Below are 21,215 nucleotides of genomic sequence, written 5' to 3' on the forward strand. Positions count from 1 at the left end.
AGTCTATCACTCCACTCCAGCCTTAATTTGACAACCCCCACAAATTGGACCATAGTTTTGTATTTGACCCCTCCTGCAGAAGCTGATTCAGTGTAGGAGTAAGGAGGTGAGGGAGAAGGGTGTGTACCAGGTGCTGGACTGGGTGGAGGCAGAGAGGCCCGACAGCATCAAGGTGTTCTGGAACTGTGTGTTCAGGGACCACCTCTTGCTGCAGTACCCCACGTTACGCCTGCTACGAAACCGCCTGCTGGACGGTCAGTTCTGGAGTCTTCACTCTTATTATTGTATTATTATGGCATTATTATGGCATTTGTATGGATAGGTTAATATCTATATATAATTCTAACTCCTAGTAGAGTATAAATGTAGTCACAATGGTGGATTCTTTAAAGTTGAGGTTCAATGCCCTGTCAAATTGATATTATAATTGTTTTAATTAGTTGTAAATGATTTAGGTTGCATGGTTTGCTAAATTTTGCCTCCAATCCCATGCAGGGTCGTTCACATTCTATGAGAAACTGCCAAAGAAGGTGGAGAAGGAAGAGGAGGATAAAAAGAAGGCTTCAGCAGAAGGAGAAGAGGAGGAGGAGGAAGAGGAGGAGGAGGATAAGAAGAATGCTTCAGAGGAAGGAGAAGAGGAGGAGGAGGAGAAAGAAGAGGAGGAGGAGAAAACAAGGAAAAATAGTAAACAGAAAGAGAGAAGTGAGAGTGCTGAGGAGGAGCAGCCCAGCACATCCACCCAGTCCAACCCCAGTCAGAAGAGGAACGTCCAGAGGCCGACCAACTGTGAGTCCCAGGATTCATTCTGCCTTCTGGGAAAGAGGAGGACTTGAGTCAGAAAGTCTAAAGTCCCTCTGTAACCTTTTTGGGGGGTAAAATATTTTTATTTTTAATTTCAAGTCACATCTTAATGTTTGTCTGGAATGTGTCCCCATGCAGATTTTCCTTTCGGGAAAGGAGAGAAAGATGACATCTGGACCTGGCCCATCTACAAGACCCAGCTCCCAGTCACCTGTGGGGACAAAGAAGGCATTCTCAAGAGGGACAAGCTGGCCAAAGGTAGGTCGTAACAATGTACTTAATGTGATGTGATTCGCTGTGTTTCTGTGTAACGGTGGCTGTGGTTCGGCCCAAATAAACGTGCCTGAGACCTTAAAGAGGCAATCTGCAGTTGCTACATTGGTTTTTGGACATTTATGATATGTATCCATTGATTCTTGAAGAATATAACTTAKAAATATCTCGTGAGCTTAGTTTAACTGACTTACCCCATCAGAGCAAAATATAAGCTTTTTTTACTCCAATGTTTGTAAACAAAGTAAATGTAAACACACACTCTATACCCTCAAAACATGGTTAAAACTAGAATGTTAATAGCATGGATGGTCAGTCTTCGCATCCATAGTCCATTTTATGAATTTGAGAGTGGTTACATTTCTCCAACCCAGAGACCAGAGCCTATATCCACAAAGCATCTCAGAAAAGGTCCTAGGGATCCTGTTAAAACAAGTTTTAAGACAACAAAAAGACAACTCACAGTAGGTTTTAGCATGTCGTAAGATACTTCCCAGACAAATTCTGAGTCAGGATTAAAATCAACTCATAAAAGTTTATCTCAGCGGGTAATCACGACAGTTTGAGGTACCGCAAAGGAAAGATAGTGCTGACTCTCATTGACATTGTTGCAAATGATGGGGAATAACCAATCGCGATGAAGCATTGCCAGTTGTGAACTCCATACTGTAGGTAACACGCTTCAGGCAACCAAGGCGAATCTGACTGTAGCCTACATCAGAAATGTTGCAATGGTAAAAAGTTTGATATAATTTTCGCCTGGCACGATCACTTTTCCTACTGTAATATGTTGGCATGCATAACCTTTTTTATTTTATTATGATGGTTTCTAAAGGTGGATTTTTTTTTACAAGATTACCTTTATATCAACACTTGTCACTCACATTTAACAACTCTGAATTGCTTTGCCACAGGAGACATCAAGTCACTTGCTGATAATGTTGCATACAACATTGCATACGTTTGAAAGGTCTATCATTTCAGCATAAATCCTAGATGCCTTCAATTACTCAATTTATAGGCATGCCCAATTTAGACATATTTTTTTTAACAAAGTAATATTGCGCTCCAAATTGATAACTTGAAATAACATGATGTAGGTCATTAAATAATCTAAAAGAAAAACGTGTTTATTTATTAGCCTAGTGGTTATAAGTTTTTAGGCATATAGTTGTGAAATAGGTCTCATGTGACGTCATTGTCAAAAGCTCAAGACATACTGTTACATGTACAGTAGGTCTAGATTATTTATGGATTGATCATATAGAAATATCAAAACATTATTTTAACAACTCCAGAGCAATTGCATGTGGGGCAGGAACCACTGACTTACTGCATTTTTCTATTACCAAGACACCTGCTGATAACCCTTTTAACTGGTTAGGACAGTTTATGAGGTGTATAAAATATCTGTTGACAAGGTGTGACTTTTATGACTAAAGTTATCATGCATAGCTTTTATGTTAACCCATCAGCACTTACTATAAATGTTATACTCTGAGACCCTTTGTGGATACGGGCCCAGATCTAATGTATAGTCTTTAGTGGGTTAACACAGTAGTGTGATGTGCAGGAGACACAGTCAGGCACGTGTACTACGGTCAATTTGACTTTGCATGGTTTTAATTTGTAGTGGTGTATKATGTCTGACTTCCTCAATGGTCTGTCTCAGGGGAGAGGTGCATTGTGGTGCAGGATCGCTGGTTCACCCCAAGTGGCTTTGAGGAGTTTGGGGGGAAGAAGAGCAGTAAGAAGTGGAAGTACAGTATCCGCTGTAGCGGCACCACTCTGGGAGAACTGATCCAGGTACAGCAAATATTTTAATTTAATTTATTTGACCATTTAAAAACACAATTCAACCAGACATGGATACATTGCCATTTAAATTTATAACATACAGTGGGGAGAACAAGTATTGTGATACACTGACAATTTTGCAGGTTTTCCTACTTACAAGCATGTAGAGGTCTGTCATTTTATCATAGGTACACTTCAACTGTGGAGAGAAGGAATTAAAAACAAAATCCAGAAAAATCACATTGTATGATTTTTAAGTAATTAATTTGCATTTTATTGCATGCCATAAGTATTTGATACATCAGAAAAGCAGAACTGAATATTTGGTACCAGAAACCTTAGTTTGCAATTACAGAGATCATACGTTTCCTGTAGTTCTTGACAGGTTTGCACACGCAGGCAGGGATTTTGGCCCATCTCCTCCATACAGAACTTCTCCAGATTCCTTCAGGTTTCGGGGCTGTCGCTGGCAATACGGACTTTCGGCTCCCTCCAAAGAATTTTCTATTGGGTTCAGGTCTGGAGACTGGCTAAGGCCACTCCAGGACCTTGAGATGCTTCTTACGGAGCCACTCCTTAGTTGCCCTGGCTGTGTCGTTTCGGGTGTTGTCATGCTGGAAGACCCAGCCACCCCATCTTCAATGCTCTTACTGAGGGAAGGAGGTTGTTGGTCAAGATCTCGCGATACATGGCCCCATCCATCCTCCCTCAATACGGTGCAGCGTCGTCCTGTCCCCTTTGCAGAAAAGCATCCCCAAGAATGATGTTTCCACCTCCATGCTTCACGGTTGGGATGGTGTTCTTGGGGTTGTACTCATCCTTCTATTCCTCCAACACGGCGAGTGGAGTTTAGAGCAAAAAGGCTCTATTTTGTCTCATCAGACCACATGACCTTCTCCCATTCCTCCTCTGGATCATCCAGGATGTCATTGGCAAACTTCAGACGGGCCTGGACATGCGCTGGCTTGAGCAGGGGGACGCTTGCGTGCGCTGCAGGATTTTAATCCATGACGGCGTAGTGTGTTACTAATGGTTTTTCTTTGAGACTGTGGTCCCGCTCTCTTCAGGTATTGACCAGGTCTTGCGTGTAGTTCTGGGCTGATCCCTACACTTCCTCATGATCATTGATGCCCCCACGAGGTGATAATCTTGCATGGAGCCCCAGACCGAGGGTGATTGACCGTCATCTTGAACTTCTTCCATTTTCTAATAATTGTGCCAACAGTTGTTGCCTTCTCACGCAAGCTGCTTGGCTTATTGTCGTGTAGCTCCATCCCACTTGTACAGGTCTACAATTTATCCCTGATGTCCTTACACAGCCTCCTGGTCTTGGCCATTTGTGAGAGGTTGGAGTCGTGTTTGATTGAGTTGTGTGGGACAGGAGTCTTTTATACAGGTAACGAGTTCAAACAGGTGCAGTTCAATACAGGTATGAGTGTGAGAACAGGAGGCTTCTTAAAGAAAATAACACGGTCTGTGAGAGCCGGAATTCGTTACTGGTGGTAGGTGATCAAATACTTATGTCATGCAATACAAATGCAAAATTAATTACTTAAAAATCATACAATGTGATTTTTGGATTTTTGTTTTAGATCGTCTCTCACAGTTGGAAGTGTACCTATGATAAAAATGACAGACCTCTACATGCTTTGTACGTAGGAAAACCTGCAAAATCGGCAGTGTATCAAATACTTGTTCTCCCCACTGTATTCATCAAATATAACACAGAAAAGTGGGAGGAGTGGCCACGTGTGTCGCTATTATGCGTGGAAATACTTAGGAACAGATTTCCCAAATGTAAAATCACTTGGAGCTGATTTCCTGGTGTTTTTACAGTTTTTTATGTCCAACAATAAAAATTCAACATCTGGTGCTCAGAAAACTTGGTGGGCCAAATAAAACCACCAGCGGGCCAAATTCAGACCGCAGGCCGCCAGTTGGGGAGCCCTGTTTTATAGGCTATACTGTAGGGGTTTCCTGTAGGTTTTATTAACTGCATTCGGGACGCATGTGCAGTCCGGCAATATCAATTATGCGTGTGCTTTGAATTAATACCGACTTTGTGTGAAGTAAATACGCTAGGCTGAAGGCTTCCATGCGACAACCTGTTAGGATAATGTAATATTTAATTTTTTGCTAATCTGATGCTGCTCCTGTTGTCTATTTTGTGGAATTGCATTAGTGCTGACATTGGGGAAAAATGTCACTTAATTTTCTCGGGGAAATATGAAGAGTGTTGCTGGGTCAGTCAGGGATCCCGGTTACCCATGTAAATCCCTAACACAAACACAAACACACACACACACACACACACACACACACACACACCATATGCTGCTGCTACTGTTTATTATATATCCTGTTGCCTAGTCACTTTACCCCCATTTACAGTACATAGTTACCTCAATTACCTCGTTATCTTTAACTCTGCATTGTTGGAAAAGGACCTGTAAGTAAGCATTTCACTGTTAGTTTACACCTGTTGTTTATGAAGCGTGTAAATAAAATATAATTTGATTAGATTTTATAAACCATCAAACACATTCTGCCCACTTCTTACAACTAGCCCAATCGCGGCGTTGGATGTCACAATGTTTGCTAGTAGTTATTCCTTTTGTAACAAGAAGTGAAGCAATATAGCAAGCACATTCTTAGAAATAGCCTTTCTTTTGATCAAACAATATTCCAACAAAATTCAGCATTTTATGCCTTAAGAATAACATATGACATTTTGAGTAAATGGTGTGTGACAGGAAAAATATGTGTTTGAGAGAGAGGCAACAAAGGGATCTCTTTATAACACAAGCACAAAAGATCTTGGGATTTATTGTGCACTGGCAGTGGCAATGTTGATAGTGACAACCAACCCCACATTCCATGTGACAACCATCCCCAGCTATCCCCTTAATGACAATTGAAGACATGCTCCGGAACTTTGGCAACTAGTAAGTATTTTTTTAAACCTCCCGCTTTGGGCTGGATGTGTCAATGTGTAGTTCATACATGCATAATCTATGAGCAGAATGACTGTCTTATTTAATTAGCCATGAAATCCCTAGTTTAAAAGTGATTGTTTACTTTGAGCTGTGCGGCGCCATTTTCCCTACATTTACCCCCATGTGGGCCACCCCCTTAGCAATTAGAGTTCTACCCTATCAGCTTCAGCCTCTTGCCATTGACAGCTATCAAGGTGCACATACAGCAGAGCAAGAGAGCAATGACATGGTGCACATATCTGCACATATGTGATGTAGGTCGCAATTTTCGGTGACCACTTTTCAGAACTACTGGATAACAAGTATGCAAAATACCGGAGAATCTTTTTAAGATACCACCTAGGGACTCATAAATAGGTTTCAAATATATCTCTCCCTTTCTTCTTTTCAACAAACGTACGTGTTTATGGATACTCCCATAAATCAAACATTTATGAAAATACCACTTTAAAAAAATACTTTTACCTATAAAAAAGATCAATTAAATTCACCTCAATATTTTGTCATGCTGACATGAATTGACCAGGTGGATGAGTTCTTTCGAAGAATTCACACATTTTTACTTTTAAAATATTACACAGCTCCATTTAGGTTGCTAGTTATTAGTACTGTGACAACCAACCCGTGAGGCAACCAACCCCGGTCTCCCCTACTCTTACCACAGCATATCGGTTTATCATTACATATACCAGACAATTGGGCCAGACAGAGCAACGAACTATAGCTACACATTATACCCTTTTTGTTTTTCTGTAAAGAAACAAACTGTACAGTTATTTCACAGGATGTTCCATTCAGTCACTCAACACTCAAAAGCAATGTCTGTCCCCTTTTCTCTAACCCCTCCCATCACCATCCCACCAACCTCAGGAAGGTCATTTAACTTCACCAGACTTKAAAAGAAGAAAGAGTGCACAGGTAGGAGACCAAACTTTCAATATACCACATCCTCTGGATTAACAGATTAACTTCATTTGACCATTTAGCTGTACAAATTCCCTCAAATGCTTAGTTATTTGCTAATTTATTACAAATATAAACAGTAATACCTTATTTACGTAAGTATTCAGACCCTTTCCTATGAGACTCAATATTGAGTTAATGTGCATCCTGTTTCCATTGATCATCCTTGAGATGTTTCTACAACTTGATTGGAGTCCACCTGTGGAAAATTCAATTGATTGGGCATGATTTGGAAAGGCACACACCTGTCTATATACGGTCCCACAGTTGACAGTGCAAGCCATGAGGTCGAATTAATTGCAGGAGCTCTATGGGCAGCATAGAAGGTTCCCAAAAACACAGTGGCCTCCATCATTCTAAAAATGGAAGAAGTTTGGAATCACCAAGACTCTTCCTAGAGCTGGCCGCCTAGCCAAACTGAGCAATCGGGGGAGAAGGGCCTTGGTCAGGGAGGTGACCAAGAACCCGATGGTCACTCTGACAGAGCTCCAGAGTTCCTCTGTGGAGGATGGGAGAACCTTCGAAAAGGACAACCATCTCTGAAGTACTCCACCAATCAGATGGAAGCCACTCCTCTGTAAAAGGCACATGACAGCCCGATTGGAGTTTGCCAAAAGGCACTTAAAGAACGCAGACCATGAGAAACAAGATTCTCTGKTCTGATGAAACCAATATTGAACTCTTTCGCCTGAATACCAAGCGTCACGTCTGGAGGAAACCAGACAGTTTTAAAATAAGGCTGTAACGTAACAAAATCTGGTAAAAAGTCAAGGGGTCTGAATACTTTCAGAATGCATTGTATCTTACTCCAATATTTAACTGTTTTAATTTATTTCACCAAATCATTAATAAAACATAGCAAACAGAGTATTTGATCAGGAGTCTCCTTGTTTTACACCCGAGAGTGTGAGAAACCAATCTGTATGATATTCGTTAACACACAAACAGGCAGTTGATGCTTGATTGTTAACCATTTCCTTCTCACCTTCCTCTCTTCTCTGTCTTGGCAGCATGATCAAGATAACGATGACGACTGCTTCATCTGTAGAAGCCAGGGCAGCTTGATATGCTGTGATGAGTGTCCTCGCTCCTTCCATCAGAGATGTCATCTTCCTAATGTGGACGACGCTATCCTGGGGTGAGAAGAGTTGAGGGTTGATGAGAGACAGATTGAGAGAAAGAGATTGATACAAGAGAGGTCTGTTTGTTCTGTGTAGGTAAATTTAGCTGTCAGATTATTTGTGCACTATTGAAATGTGGTGTGTGTGTGTGTGTGTGTGTGTGTGTGTGTGTGTGTGTTGTGTGTGTGTGTGTGTGTGTGTGTGTGTGTGTGTGTGTGTGTGTGTGTGTGTGTGTGTGTGTGTGTGTGTGTGTAATCACAGGGATGATCGTCCGTGGAAGTGTACTATTCTGTGTACTGAGCGGCCAGTCATTCGTGGTATCACCCACACAAATGACCTACCAGGAAGCCTTGACCTGCCGAATCTCTGACCACCTACTGGTGAGGAGCCTGAATTAATTTGGGCCAATTGCCTTCAATCAATCAACTGTCTGTCTGTCCATTATAAGCATCACTATATACTTGACATAAATAATTATTCAACTTAAATGTAAACTATCTTTGATCAGTCACATAATGGTGTGTTTACTCTGACAGGAATGCCAGTATCCTGCTGTGTCTTTACCATGGGGAGAGGGCCACATCTTTGTGAAAGATCCTTGCATCAATGTAAGTTTGCTTAGTTCTCTCTGTGTGTGTGTGTGTGTGTGTGTGTGTGTGTGTGGTGTGGTGTGTGTGGGTGTGTGTGCTGTGTGTGTGTGTGGTGTGTGTGTGTGTGTGTGTGTGTGTGGTGTGTGTGTGTGTGTGTGTGTGTGTGTGTGTCAAAGTTCACATATATCTCCATCTGTGTGTTTCATTGCCAGGTGAGAAACTACACCAGTGTGATAATAGAGCCCTATATGGCTGGACAGGGTTGTGGAGAAGCTGCAGCAGAATCTCTACCAGTCAGTGCAACACTTTGTGTCTGATGTGTTGCTTATCTTCACCAACTGTGCCACATTTAACAGGGTGAGACTGCACTACTGCAGTATCCAATGTGAAGACTCCAAGAAAATGTTGGAATTATGCTAGTCAACTTTACTTGTGCTAATGCATGAATAACACTTTAACAATGTGTCTTTGTTTAATCCATAACAAATATGAATTAGGCTAAATGAGTTGTGTTTTATGCATTACTAGTTTATTATGTTTTCTATACAAATGTGTGTGTCTTTTTTTAATGAAGGATAATGCAGAGTTGCGTGGGATGGGCGAAAGATTGAAGGATCTATTTGAGAGAGAGTTCAAGAGTACATTCAGCATCCAACTTCAGCATCCAACTGCATCCAACAGCCAGTAGAGCCTTCATCAAGTCTGTACTGTTATCTCACTATTTTTTATTTTATTCATTTTATTTCACCTTTATTTAACCAGGTAGGCTAGTTGAGAACAAGTTCTCATTTGCAACTGCGACCTGGCCAAGATAAAGCAAAGCAGTTCGACACATACAACAACACAGAGTTACACATGGAATAAACAAACATACAATCAATAATACAGTAGAACAATCTATATACAGCAGGTGCAAATGAGGTAGGATAAGAGAGGTAAGGCAATAAATAGGCCATGGTGGCGAAGTAATTACAATATAGCAGTTAAACACTGGAATGGTAGAATGTGCAGAAGATGAATGTGCAAGTAGAGATACTGGGGTGCAAAGGAGCAAGATAAAAAAAAAAAATACAGTTTGGGGATGAGGTAGATTAGATGGGCTATTTACAGATGAGCTATGTACAGGTGCAGTGATCTGTGAGCTATGAGACAACAGGGAACATTCACCATGCCCTGGTCTTTCTATACAGTCTTCATACAGACTTGCGTGTACATTGTTATCCATCTAGTCATTTTATGAATTTATGTAATTCATTCTACCAGTCAAAATGGGTGTGTGATAATAATTTAAATAGAATGGTGATAAAATTGCATTTCACCTCTCATGCAAGAGCCTTAGAATTTCTTACCTTCCAGGTTCTTACTTCTGGTTAGGCCTCACTAGATTTATGTTCAGGGATTCTGTTGAAAATAAACTCAGGAATTTCTGAAACATTGTAGAACATACTGTAGGTCTACTTGTTTGACTGTGTATTAGCCTTCCAGATTGTGGTTCTGTTGAGGAGAATATCATCAGACAGAGCAGAAGCGCCCTCTTCAGGGCAGTTTGGGCAGCGTCTGCTTTGCGTCTCTGCCCCACGCTGATAACGTCACCACAATTGTCAGCAGCGAATCCATGCCCAGAAGCGTTGCGCAGACCTGCTTGGTGAAATACGCAGCCATTTGGCTTCAGCTTGTTGTAAAGCCACAGGTCTGAGAATGCAAATACTGCAATAGTCGCTTATGTTGGTTTGTAGGCACATTTCTTTATATCTAATTGAAAGACACATTTCCAGGCAAGAGCAGTCCATTTAAAATGAATTCATTCTTCCCTCGCCCTGCAAGTGTCAACTCGTCAGATGTCATGATACCTCATCAGAAGTGTCCACGTAGGGCTGAGGGGAGAGGGTGTGTCTTTTAAGTGTTTGGAATGCGACCTCAGAGTCCTTTGACAAAGAAGACGAATCATCTTCGCTGCTTTCGAGTAAAGAGTCTGCAGCTTCATGATATTTTCCGGGAGAATGCGGTCCAAAGGATGACCATGCAGGGTATAAAATACAGCATGGGCGGATGGCAACTAAAACAACTACCAAACCCAAAGTACTTTGTAAGTTGTTGTTGGTACTGTATAATGAGATAGAGATGTATATTTCATATTTCWGTCTTGTTTCACAGGAACTTTAACTTTAGAAATACTAGTAGATAATAGCAGAATCTACCGCACACCCAGAGCTGATTAGCTAGCGAAGGTGCTGGAGGCAAAAACAGGAGAAAAAGGAAAATGCTATTACAATCTATAATGAAAGATCAGAATTGTATTGAAATTATGAGTTATCGCAAAATAAGATGTTTGCGGATCTTCCAGGCAAAGCAAACAGTTGGCTTAGAATCATAGGAGAGAGCCTCAAATATCACATTCATGTCTTTGGTCTCGTTTGCATGGTCAAACAAAAACAACTTAATGATTGGTTGAAAATAAATCCTCCCACCATGCAGGCGTCGGCTGCAGGATGAAGTTGGTAAAAAGCAACTGCAGAAACTTGCAGTCAAAGCTTCATGACCTTAGATCACATGAGTTTTGTAAAGTTCATGCAGTCAACATGTAGGTGCAAGTCTGGTTATTTTTAACCCCGTAATGCAACGCACTTTGAAAGGTGGTGACCAACAATGGTCACCGATTTGACAAAGATAATCCTCTTGAACGTGCGCATTGACTACAGTTTAGACGATTCAATAAAAAGCAATTGTTAATGAAGAATAAACAATGGGAGAGGATATGGAGAGACAGATCGTTCTCCATCCAGAGGAAAAGAAAACACAAGGAGGACATAGAAGGAGGAGGCTTCCTTCTTTTCCCTCTATCAGTTAGGTTAGTATTGTGGAGTTACTACAATGTTGTTGATCCATCCTCAGTTTTCTCCTATCACAGCCATTAAACTCTGTAACTTTTTTAAAGTCACCATTGCCCTCATGGTGAAATCACTGAGTGGGTTCCTTACTATCCAGCAACTGAGTTAGAAAGGACGCCTGTATCTTTGTAGTGACTAGATGTATTGATACACCATCCACGGTGTAATTAACTCCCTCATGTTTATCTACCAATAGGTGCCCTTGTTTGCGAGCCATTGGAAAACCTCCCTGGTTTTTGTGGTTGAATCTGTGTTTGAAATCCACTGCTTGACTGAGGGAATTTACAGATAATTGTGTGGGGTACAGAGATGAGGTAGTCATTTGAAAATCATGTTAAACACTATTATGTGACTTGTTAAGTCAATTTGTACACCTGAACTTATTTTGGCTTGCCATAACAAAGGGATTGAATACTTGTTGAATCAAGACATTTCATCTTTTCATTTTTTATTAATTTGTGAACATTTCTAAAAACACAATTCCACTTTGACATTATGGGCTATTGTGTGTAGACCAGTAACACACAATCTCAATTTAATCAATTTTAAATTCAGCCTATAACGTGGAAAATGTCAAGGGGTGTGAATACTTTCTGAAGGCACTGTAGCTATACCCAGGGGAGTCATTTGGGTTTTTGCATTGGAATTATATTGAAATGTGCTTATATCACGCTATACCACAATAAACATAAAGTTTAAATGCCAACACCATTGAGTGCTTTTGACCAAAAGTGACAGGTTGGCACAGAGCACAGCAGAGATTCCATCAGCACCATCGACAGTCCCTTGCACTCTAAAGCAAGGCCATTGAAAACCTAGGCTAGCTACGGAAGTCATTTTGCCATTCCATGCCCTCGATTTTTGCTGAAATGACACCACTGACAAGATTTTGATAAAAACCAACCAGCTAGATTGTTTCTTACCTTGGCAGCATCAGGCTGTGAGGATGTTTTTGAGCGGCAGGGACTGGGAGAGAGATCCTTGATGAAAACCTGCTCCAGAGCGCTCAGGACCTAAGACTGGGGCGAAGGTTCACCTTCCAACAGGACATGACCTTAACCACACAGCCAAGACAACGCAGGAGTAGCTTCGGGACAGGTCTCTGAATGTCCTTGAGTGACCCAGCCATAGCCCGAACTTGAACCCGATCGAACATCTCTGGAGAGACCTGAAAATTGCTGTGCAGCGACGCTCCCCATCCAACCTGACAGAGCTTGAGAGGATCTTCAAAGAAGAATGCAAGAAAATCCTCAAATACAGGTGTGCCAAGCCAAGACTCAAGGTATGTAATCGCTGCCAAAGGTGCTTCAACATGGTACTGAGTAAAGGGTCTGAATACTTATGTAAATGTTACATTTCTGGTTTTTGATTTATACATTTGCAAAAAAAATGAAAAACCTGTTTTTGCTTTGTCAATACGGGGTATTGTGTGTAGCTTGGTAAGGGTGAACAAAACAAACAATTTAATCAATTTTAGAATAAGGCTGTAACGTAACGAAATGTGGAAAAAGTCAAGGGGTCTGAATACTTCGAGAATGCACTGTATTTGCACGGGTGTTGCTGGGCCAAAGACGAAGTCGAGGGTCGACAAACCTTGCCAATATATCCTCCAACCACCGGCTTCAAGGGCATTAACCATTTTATACAATGGGTTACCAACATATTCAAATTATTATTTACATATTTTCATAAATGTTATTTTGATTCAATTATTCATTCTATTTAATCCTTCCACAAGATATAGTCCCGACACACATCTAGGGTTGCTACCCAAGCCGGCTGGTCGTTCGTCCTATCGGTTCGGTTGCCAGAGACGCGACCCAGTCGTTCAGTCTTTTTGTTCTGTATCTATAGACGTGACCCGTTCGTTCTAAATGTTCCATTGCCATACTGGCTGGCAACGTTCTTATGCCTTGCTTGCTAGCATGCCAACTATGGCTAACTTAGTCACATTAAAAAGTGCAGCCAGAATAACAGCAAAGTGTCAAAGTTCACATATATCTTTGTCTGTATGTTTCATTGCCGGGTGAGAAACTACTCCAGTGTGATAAAGACCCCTATATGGCTGGACAGGGTTGTGGAGAAGCTGCAGCAGAGTCTCTACCAAAAAGTGCAAAACTTTGTGYCTGATGTGTTGCTTATCTTCACCAACTGTGCCACATTTAACAGGGTGAGACTGCACTACTGCAGAATCCAATGTGAAGACTCAGGGCTAACATTTTGATTATAGTAGTCAACGTGTGCTAATGAATGAATAACACTTTAACAATGTGCCCTTGTTAAATCCATAACAAATATGATTTAGGCCAAATGTGTCATTTATTGCATTTCTAGCTTGTTTACTATGTTTTCTATACAAATGTGTCTGTCTTTTTTTCTGAGGGATAATGCAGAGTTCCGTGGAATGGGCGAAAGATTGAAGGATCTATTTGAGAGAGCGTTCAAGAGTACATTCAGCATCCAACTTCAGGGGGCGGGCAGACAGGCAGAGCCAAGCACGAGCTAGCGAAATCCTATTGGCGCGTTCTTTCGTCATCTGCATATTTCCGTTAGGGAACGCCTACTACGTGGGGTGCGCGTGTGCAATAACTCGATTCGCCTTTGCACTCCTAAACAACGTCATTTAAAAAAAAAAAAAACGTTTGCAACCGGTAAAGTATACTAACTTTAGTCCACTCTGTTCATAACATATTCTAGTTTTGGGAACAGAAAACTTTATTGAGATCAAATGTTTAATCGATGAGAACATTTGCAGAATGTCGGCCAAAATCCATCTCGTTCCATCTTCTCCCACTGTCCGCCAGTGGTCTTCCTCTCAGTACCATATTTGGTAGCGAGTGGAAACGTCAAGCGGATGCTTCACATTTAAACATCCAGTGAAATATCTGTCTCATTGTTCTATCTGTGATGTCACCTTCATAGTTTTTTTATCTGCTTTGTACGTGCGTTTTTTTTAAAAGATTTGCTGTCGAAAATAAACCAACATTTTCTAAAACATTGTACACAGTTTGACTGTGTGTAGCCTACCAGAATGTGGTTCTSTTGAGGAGAATGTCAAACAGAGCAGCAGCGCCCTCTTCAGGGCAGTTTGGGCAGCGTCTGCGTTGCGTCTCTGCACTCGTGCAGGGCCTGCGCACGCTAGTACACGTCACCACATTTGCCAGCAGAGAATCCCTGCCCAGAGCTGCGAAGCAGCGTTGCGCAGACATGCTTGGTAAAGTACGCAGCCATTTCTCTTCAGCTTGTTGTAAAGTCACAGGTCCGAGAATGCAAATACTGAAATAGTGGCTGATGTTGGGGTTTGTAGGCGAATTTATTTATCTAAATGAAAGACTAAAACTTTTTCCTTCTCATAAGCATTGAGAGAAACAGCCACATAGGCAGCCTATTTAGACGTGATCGAGCAATTCCATAACCAAGACAGTGCGCTTGGTAGACGCGGTAATGTCGTTGAATATCACTGTGAAAAGTGAAGACTCCGAGTCCTTTGACGAAGACGAATCATCTTCGCTGCTTTCGGGCAAAAGAGCCTCGGAGTCTGCAGCTCGTCATGATATTTCTCCGGGAGAAGGCGGTCCAATAGAAGACCATGCAGGATATTCAACACAGCATGGGCGGCTAGCAACTAAAACGACCAGCAAACCCATCGTACTGTGTACGTTTCTGGTACTGTATAATCAGACAGAGATAGCATATTTTTCAGTCTTGTCTCACAGGAACTTCACTTTTACTTTAAAAACACTATTAGATAATAGGCCGAATCTACCGTACACCCAGAACTGAATAGTGAATGTATTTGACGTAAAAGTCAAACTGGAGAAACAGGAAAAAGGCTCTGCACACTTTAGAAATATTTGTATAATCTATAATGAATGATCAGAATATTATTGACATTATGAACTATCGCAAAATACTAAACTGTATTTGACGGTTTCGCATGTGACACCTGCCTCTCTTTCTGTCCACTAGATCCTGTGAGTGCTGRCCGTTTCTTTTCCTCTACTTCTGCAGATGGCAAAACCATCTTAAAGATAGCCCCAGGTGAGTCCTATTTTTCCCGTTAAAGAGTGAGGGAGATAGAGGGGAGTAAAATAAAGAGGGAACATCAAATAAATACAACTCCTTCCTATATTTCTTGGTCTAAGCACCAACTGTAGATGTACCATTTATCTGCAGCACTCGGAACCAAATCTCACATGCATGCTGGCTAGCTGATCGAGCGACTTACAGTACTTGTATACTTATTAAACATCCCTCTTCTCCAATCTCCTTCCTCTCCTCCTCAGCCGCAGTCATGACCCTCCCGACTCCTCGGCCTCCTCCCCAGGTTTCCCCAGAGTTCTCCTACCAGGCCATCGTGTACTTGATCGAAGCAGTGGGGCGCCGCTGGAGCCTGTATGGGACGCGGGAGCGTTCTCAGCTCTTCCAGAGCGTGCAGAAGGAGTTGGAGGAGCAGGGTCATTGTCTTCCCGTTGAGAAGATCCGCCGCAAGTGGAACAACTTGATCGTCACCTACAAGAGGGTCAAATACAGAGGCAGGGAGACCGGCCAGGCCAGAACCTCCTGGGAGTACTTTGAGGTACTTGTTTGTTTTATTATAATAGACGTRTGTTGTTTAGCAAGAAAACCGATGGGTGTGCATCTTCTGGGCAAAACAGACAGGGTTGGCTTAGAATCATAGGATTATTGAAACTATATTTAATCTCCAAATATTTATTGAAAACACAATAAGSACTTTTTGTCTCTCAAATACATTGTGACAGTTGTTAGCTATCTAGCGAATTTGAGCCATATTATCATAGACGTGGTATAAGTCAAAACACCTTAAAACATTACATCACAAACAAGATACAAGCCACCTACGATGCCCYACATGGCAGTTTCTTGTCATTGTTGCTAGCTATCTGGCTGTTCAGGATCACAGCAACGCATAGCCTTCTACTCATGCGTAGTTCACGCATAATTTTCGTGACGTTTTCAGGTAACCGTCTATTCATTTTGTTGAAAATGTTCTAGTGGTCTTGTAGTGAATGCTCATCAATTCTAGTGACATTGGGGGTGTATTATGAAAGTAAGAAACAAGATAGTTTTAAGCTGCCCAAGAGTGCTAACAAGACCCTCTTATCTCAACMTTCTGTCTCTTTCTGTCTGTCTCTCACTCGCTCATAAGATGATGGATGCCATGCTTGGTGACACCATCGGCGCCGAGACCACTAGCAGCCCTACCCTAGTAACCAGCATCCCTAAGGTGAACGTCGCCACGGAAACCGCCAAAACAGACCAGAAGCCCCTCCTTCCCCATGGCAACCTCATCACTGCATGCACTCGGACACTCACCCTTGTCCCCTCCTCCCTCCCACTCCACACACCAGTTTCCTCCACCCTCCCTCTCTACACCTTTGTCAGATCCCTCCCTCCCCCTACCCCCGTCCGCTCCTCCCTCCCTCTTCCCACCCCCTTGGACACGCCCTCCCCCAAGATAGCCAATAACACAGAATCTCTACAGCCGAACCCCTCCCCTGCTCCGGTCGCACAGCCCCCTGCCTCCCGTCACATCCCCTCCAACCTCAGCCACGTACACCTCCGCAGAAAGAAGCGCCGTTGCTTCTCCTCCAAGGGCTCCTCCATTGCCTCCCTTCTGGCCCAGCAGCAGAAGCGAGCAGAAGAAGGCACCTCCTTGCTGCAGGAGTTCCTAAGGAGGCAGGAGGGGCAGGCCAAGGAGGAGCAGGGGCATCGCAGCAGGACAGAGGCCCGGGGGAGGAGGCGCGAGAGGAGGGAGGCGCGCATGGCAGAGTCCCTGGGTAGGATGGCCACGGCTCTGGAGCTGCTCTCCTCCAAACAGGACACAGTCATTGCCCTGCTGCAGAGACTGGCTGAGAGAGACAGGAAGTGACCGTCATCACCCCGGGTTGTCACTAGCTTCTATAGCCACAGCCATAATTATGGCTAAACCCCGCCTATTTTTACTATTCATCTTTTAMATTTTTTWTTTTTAAACCTAACATTAACCACACTGCTAACCTTATGCCTAATCTTAAAATAAGTACAAAAAGCTCATGTTTGTTTTCATGAATTTTGAGTTTATGGCTATATAATCTAGTGGAAACGCTGCTGCAGAGACTAGCTGAAGTGACACTGTAATCGCCCTACTGCAGAGCCTGGCCGAGAGAGACGGGGAGGCTGACTCAGCATGCGACCGAAGGGGTACTCTTTTTCCCTATATTGTGCACTATCTGAGCTAAAACCCAGTAAAAACCCACCTTGTGTCCCAGGTCTAAATTGGTCCCTGATTAGAGGGGAAGAATTAAAATTAGCAGTGGAACTGGGTTCGAGGTTCATATTCGAATTTGCCTAATGTAAGGAATAGGGTGCCATTTTGGGCGWAGACTCAGATAATGTTAATTGATTGTGTTTTAGAATTTACAATGGAATAACAATTTTGATTGATTTAAATGGTTTATTAATTAATGATTGATCATGATAATCAAAGTGATATACAATAGCAGCATTTGGTTGCAGCATTTATGGTTGGAGAAACCGGTATGGTGAGTGGAAACCACAATTTAGGCCTACACAGATGGATAAGGATTGTGAAATAGTAGGCGAGACTTGTTCTCACTAGTCTGGCATCTGGTCCAACCAGTAACTCCCGAAACACACACGGCCTTCTCAACTGTTTGATTGTCAGGCAGCATGCATGAGGCCGATTCAGACCGAGGCAGATGCAGACACTCTGAGACAGGCTTAGAGAACAGCACCTGTCGCTACAGTAAGTGAATTGTTTGACAAAGAGTATCTTAAATGATAGCAATGTTTTATAAATGGGTGTTTTCATAGTGTTGCCAGCTTGTAAAAAAAAACACATACTGTATAGTCAAGGTGCGTAAATCGAATCATTGAGGATGACACAAAAGTCTCGACTTATTTCCATCGTGGTTCTCTAATCTATAGATGGAACCAGTACCTCGGTGATGGAGAGGGATCTCCTTAGAAGAGGCACCTTCAGTGGTCAACATGAGACAGACTGAAGGAACTGATCCACTCTGAGGGGGTGGGGATATCAGATAACCAAATTCTGGTTTCACCTTTCACCTCAACTCATCCAATGGAGACAGAAACAATGGGAGGGTGATTGACTGTACAGTTTAGGTGATTCAATAAAATAAAATAAAAAAAATCATCAAAAACAAAACGATGGGAGAGGGAACAGAGAGAGACAGATCGTTCTCCACCCAGGGGAGAAGAAAAGACGAGAAGGACTTAGGAGGGGTTAGATGCTGGAGCATCATGGGACGTCAGTGGGCATTTGTAAGGACCGTAGTGGTGAGTCTGGGAGCACTCTTTCTCTCTCTTGGAGCATGGTCAGTACTGGGACTGGAAGACATAGAGGAGGAGAGTCCAGGGGAAGCAGGGTCACTGCCACCAGCAAGACTGCTGGACTACCACCTCTATATGGAGCTGGTGTTGAGAGCCACAGCCAGAGGGGGTGCCATCGGGCTTCTGAGAGGACTAGCAGCCATCTCAGTGGTTTGGATAGCAGAGGTCCTGTCTGGGTCTAATGGCCTGGTTGCATCGGTGCTCCGCGCCCCCTTCTTGGGGCTTCTGATCGGGCTGGGGCTGGGTGCTGCAGATGGGATGGGCCGGGCGGAGGAGTTCCTAGACCCTGGGGTGTGGTGGGAGGTTGTGGGTAACGGGGTGAGCGGGGCTGGGGTGGGGGCCAGGGTGGCTGCAGTGAGTGGGGTGGTCATCGCTGGTTTGATGAGCATCATGACGGTCAGGGCAGTGAAGAATGTGGCAAAGAGCGGCGAGATCAGGATGGCACGGTTCATTACCGTGTCAGTGGCTGTGGGGGCTGCTAGGATGGTGCTGTGTTTGGTTCCCGGGTGCATGGCCACAGGAGCCTTGGTAGTATCCATCCTTGGGACCGGGAGGGACCTCCACAACTTGGTGGCCCTAGTCGTGCTGGGGTTGGGGTGGTGTGCAGGGCAAAGGTGGCTTGGTGGTGGTGTGTCAGTTTTCTTGATGTGGGATAAATTGGGGCAACTCTCACCCAGACATCTAATAGGAAGGTTAGTGGGCTTGACTGTAGCTGTGGTTGGATCTATGTGCCTGGGGTTCTCTCTGCAGATGTACTCAGCCCTGGTCAGTGTGTTACTGGGTGCTTCTATAGCCTTTCTGTCCTGGAGGGGTGGGGAGGCTGTTTGTCAAGTTTTTGCTGAGGTGGTAGAGAGATTATTTTTAGCTATAAGCATCAATACATATCATGGACAAGAAGAGAGACTTTTGAATACCTTTGGATGGGGAAAGAGGCCTCTCAATGCTTGATATATTTGTCTTCTAATTTTGTTGTGATTAATTACTGTGATTAGTAGTCTCAAATGCATTTATTTCCCAATATGATTTACTGTTACAAATGTTAAAAGTTTAGAATTTGTTGAATAGTGCTGCAGAAAGTACATTTTGTAGTGAACTTTAATATTTGCAACCACAAAACACAATAAAACTACATACCCTTTTCCAGAAAGGAGCACATTTTTGAMGTTTAGAATTCAGAATACAGACAGGTGTAGTAGGTAGCCTGTAGAATGAACAAGACTATGAAAACAACATGATTTCCACTAGATGGCACAGCCACAAGGTCAAAATTGTCTATCCTAAAAATGTATGAAAATAAAAATGTGCTTTTTGGTCTTGAATTAAGGTTAGGGTTAGGCACAAAGTTAAGTGTTGTTAGGCTCCCAAGYGGCACAKAGGCCTAAGGCACTGCATCGCAGTGCTAGAGGTGTCACTACAGACCCTGGTTCGATCCCGGGCTGTATCACAACCAGCTGTGATCGGGAGTCCTGTAGGGCGGCACAGAATTGGCCCAGCGTCGTCCAGGTTAGTGGAAGGTTTGGCCGGGGTAGGCTGTCATTGTAAATAATAATTTGTTCTTAACTGACTTGCCTAGTTAAATAAAGGGGTTAGGTTTAAGAATCTTTATTTTAGAAATAGGCAGGGTTTATGACTTTATGGTTGTGGTAAATGTGACGACCGGAAAACATTGTGGGACAAGCGCCAAGCCAGAGATATTAGAGAAAAGTAACTCCAAACCACAGGAGATTGGTGGCACCCTAATTGGGGAGGACGGGCTTGTGGTAATGGCTGGAGCGGAATTGAAACCGCTTGAGAATCTGCCCCTTTTTTTCAATTTTTGCCTAAAATGACATACCCAAAACTAACTGCCTGTAGTTCAGGCCCTGAAGCAAGGATATGCATATACAGTTGAAGTCGGAAGTTTACATACACTTAGGTTGGAGTCATTAAAACTCGTTTTTCAACCACTCCACACATTTCTTGTTAAAAAACTATAGTTTTGGCAAGTCGGTTAGGACATCTACTTCGTGCATGACACAAGTAATTTTTCCAACAACTGTTTACAGACAGATTATTTAATTTATAATTCACTGCGTCACAATTCCAGTGGGTCAGAAGTTTACATACACAGTTGACAGCCTTTAAACAGCTTGGAAAATTCCAGAAAATGTTGTCATGGCTTTAGAAGCTTCTGATAGGCCAATTGACATAATTTGGGTCAATTGGAGGTGTACCCATGGATGTATTTCAAGGTCTACCTTCAAACAGTGCCTCTGCTTGACATGGGAAAATCAAAAGAAATCAGCCAAGATYTCAAATAAATTGTAGWCCTCCACAGTCTGGCTAATCCTTGAGAGCAATTTCCAAATGCCTGAAAGCCCCATGTTCATCTGTACAAACAATAGTACGCAAGTATAAACAACATGGGAC

General features: G+C 42.8%; 2 protein-coding genes across 6 annotated transcripts in view; both read left to right on the plus strand.

Moving 5' to 3' along the window:
- LOC139029529 (uncharacterized) overlaps nt 1-8,326 on the plus strand; it is a 19,538-nt gene extending 11,212 nt beyond the window's left edge. The window contains exons 5-11 of the mRNA XM_070449712.1: nt 80-254; nt 496-786; nt 940-1,059; nt 2,747-2,880; nt 6,738-6,785; nt 7,841-7,968; nt 8,213-8,326. Coding sequence (XP_070305813.1) covers nt 80-254; nt 496-786; nt 940-1,059; nt 2,747-2,880; nt 6,738-6,785; nt 7,841-7,968; nt 8,213-8,321 — 1,005 coding nt within the window. The 3' untranslated portion in view covers nt 8,322-8,326. The remainder of the gene's footprint in view (nt 1-79; nt 255-495; nt 787-939; nt 1,060-2,746; nt 2,881-6,737; nt 6,786-7,840; nt 7,969-8,212) is intronic.
- Nucleotides 8,327-13,982: 5,656 nt separating this feature from the next.
- Nucleotides 13,983-19,953, plus strand: LOC111981781 (uncharacterized). Of its 5 annotated transcripts, XR_011481697.1 has the most exons (6): nt 13,986-15,084; nt 15,399-15,470; nt 15,716-16,008; nt 16,600-17,633; nt 18,118-18,198; nt 18,381-19,953. XR_011481697.1 is itself a non-coding variant. In XM_024013216.3 (4 exons), the coding sequence occupies exons 1-4, from the start codon at nt 14,874-14,876 to the stop codon at nt 17,320-17,322; spliced, it is 1,257 nt and encodes a 418-aa protein (XP_023868984.1). In that variant the 5' UTR covers nt 13,983-14,873; the 3' UTR covers nt 17,323-19,953. The 5 variants fall into 5 exon arrangements, 2 of the variants coding, with proteins under 2 accessions (XP_023868984.1, XP_023868983.1); XR_002879626.3 differs by having other exon boundaries at nt 16,600-18,198; XR_002879627.3 differs by having other exon boundaries at nt 18,118-19,953.
- The last annotated feature ends 1,262 nt before the right edge of the window (nt 19,954-21,215 follow it).

The sequence above is a fragment of the Salvelinus sp. IW2-2015 genome, linkage group LG20 (genome assembly GCF_002910315.2).
Source record: "Salvelinus sp. IW2-2015 linkage group LG20, ASM291031v2, whole genome shotgun sequence".
In the NCBI taxonomy this organism is placed as follows: domain Eukaryota; kingdom Metazoa; phylum Chordata; class Actinopteri; order Salmoniformes; family Salmonidae; genus Salvelinus; species Salvelinus sp. IW2-2015.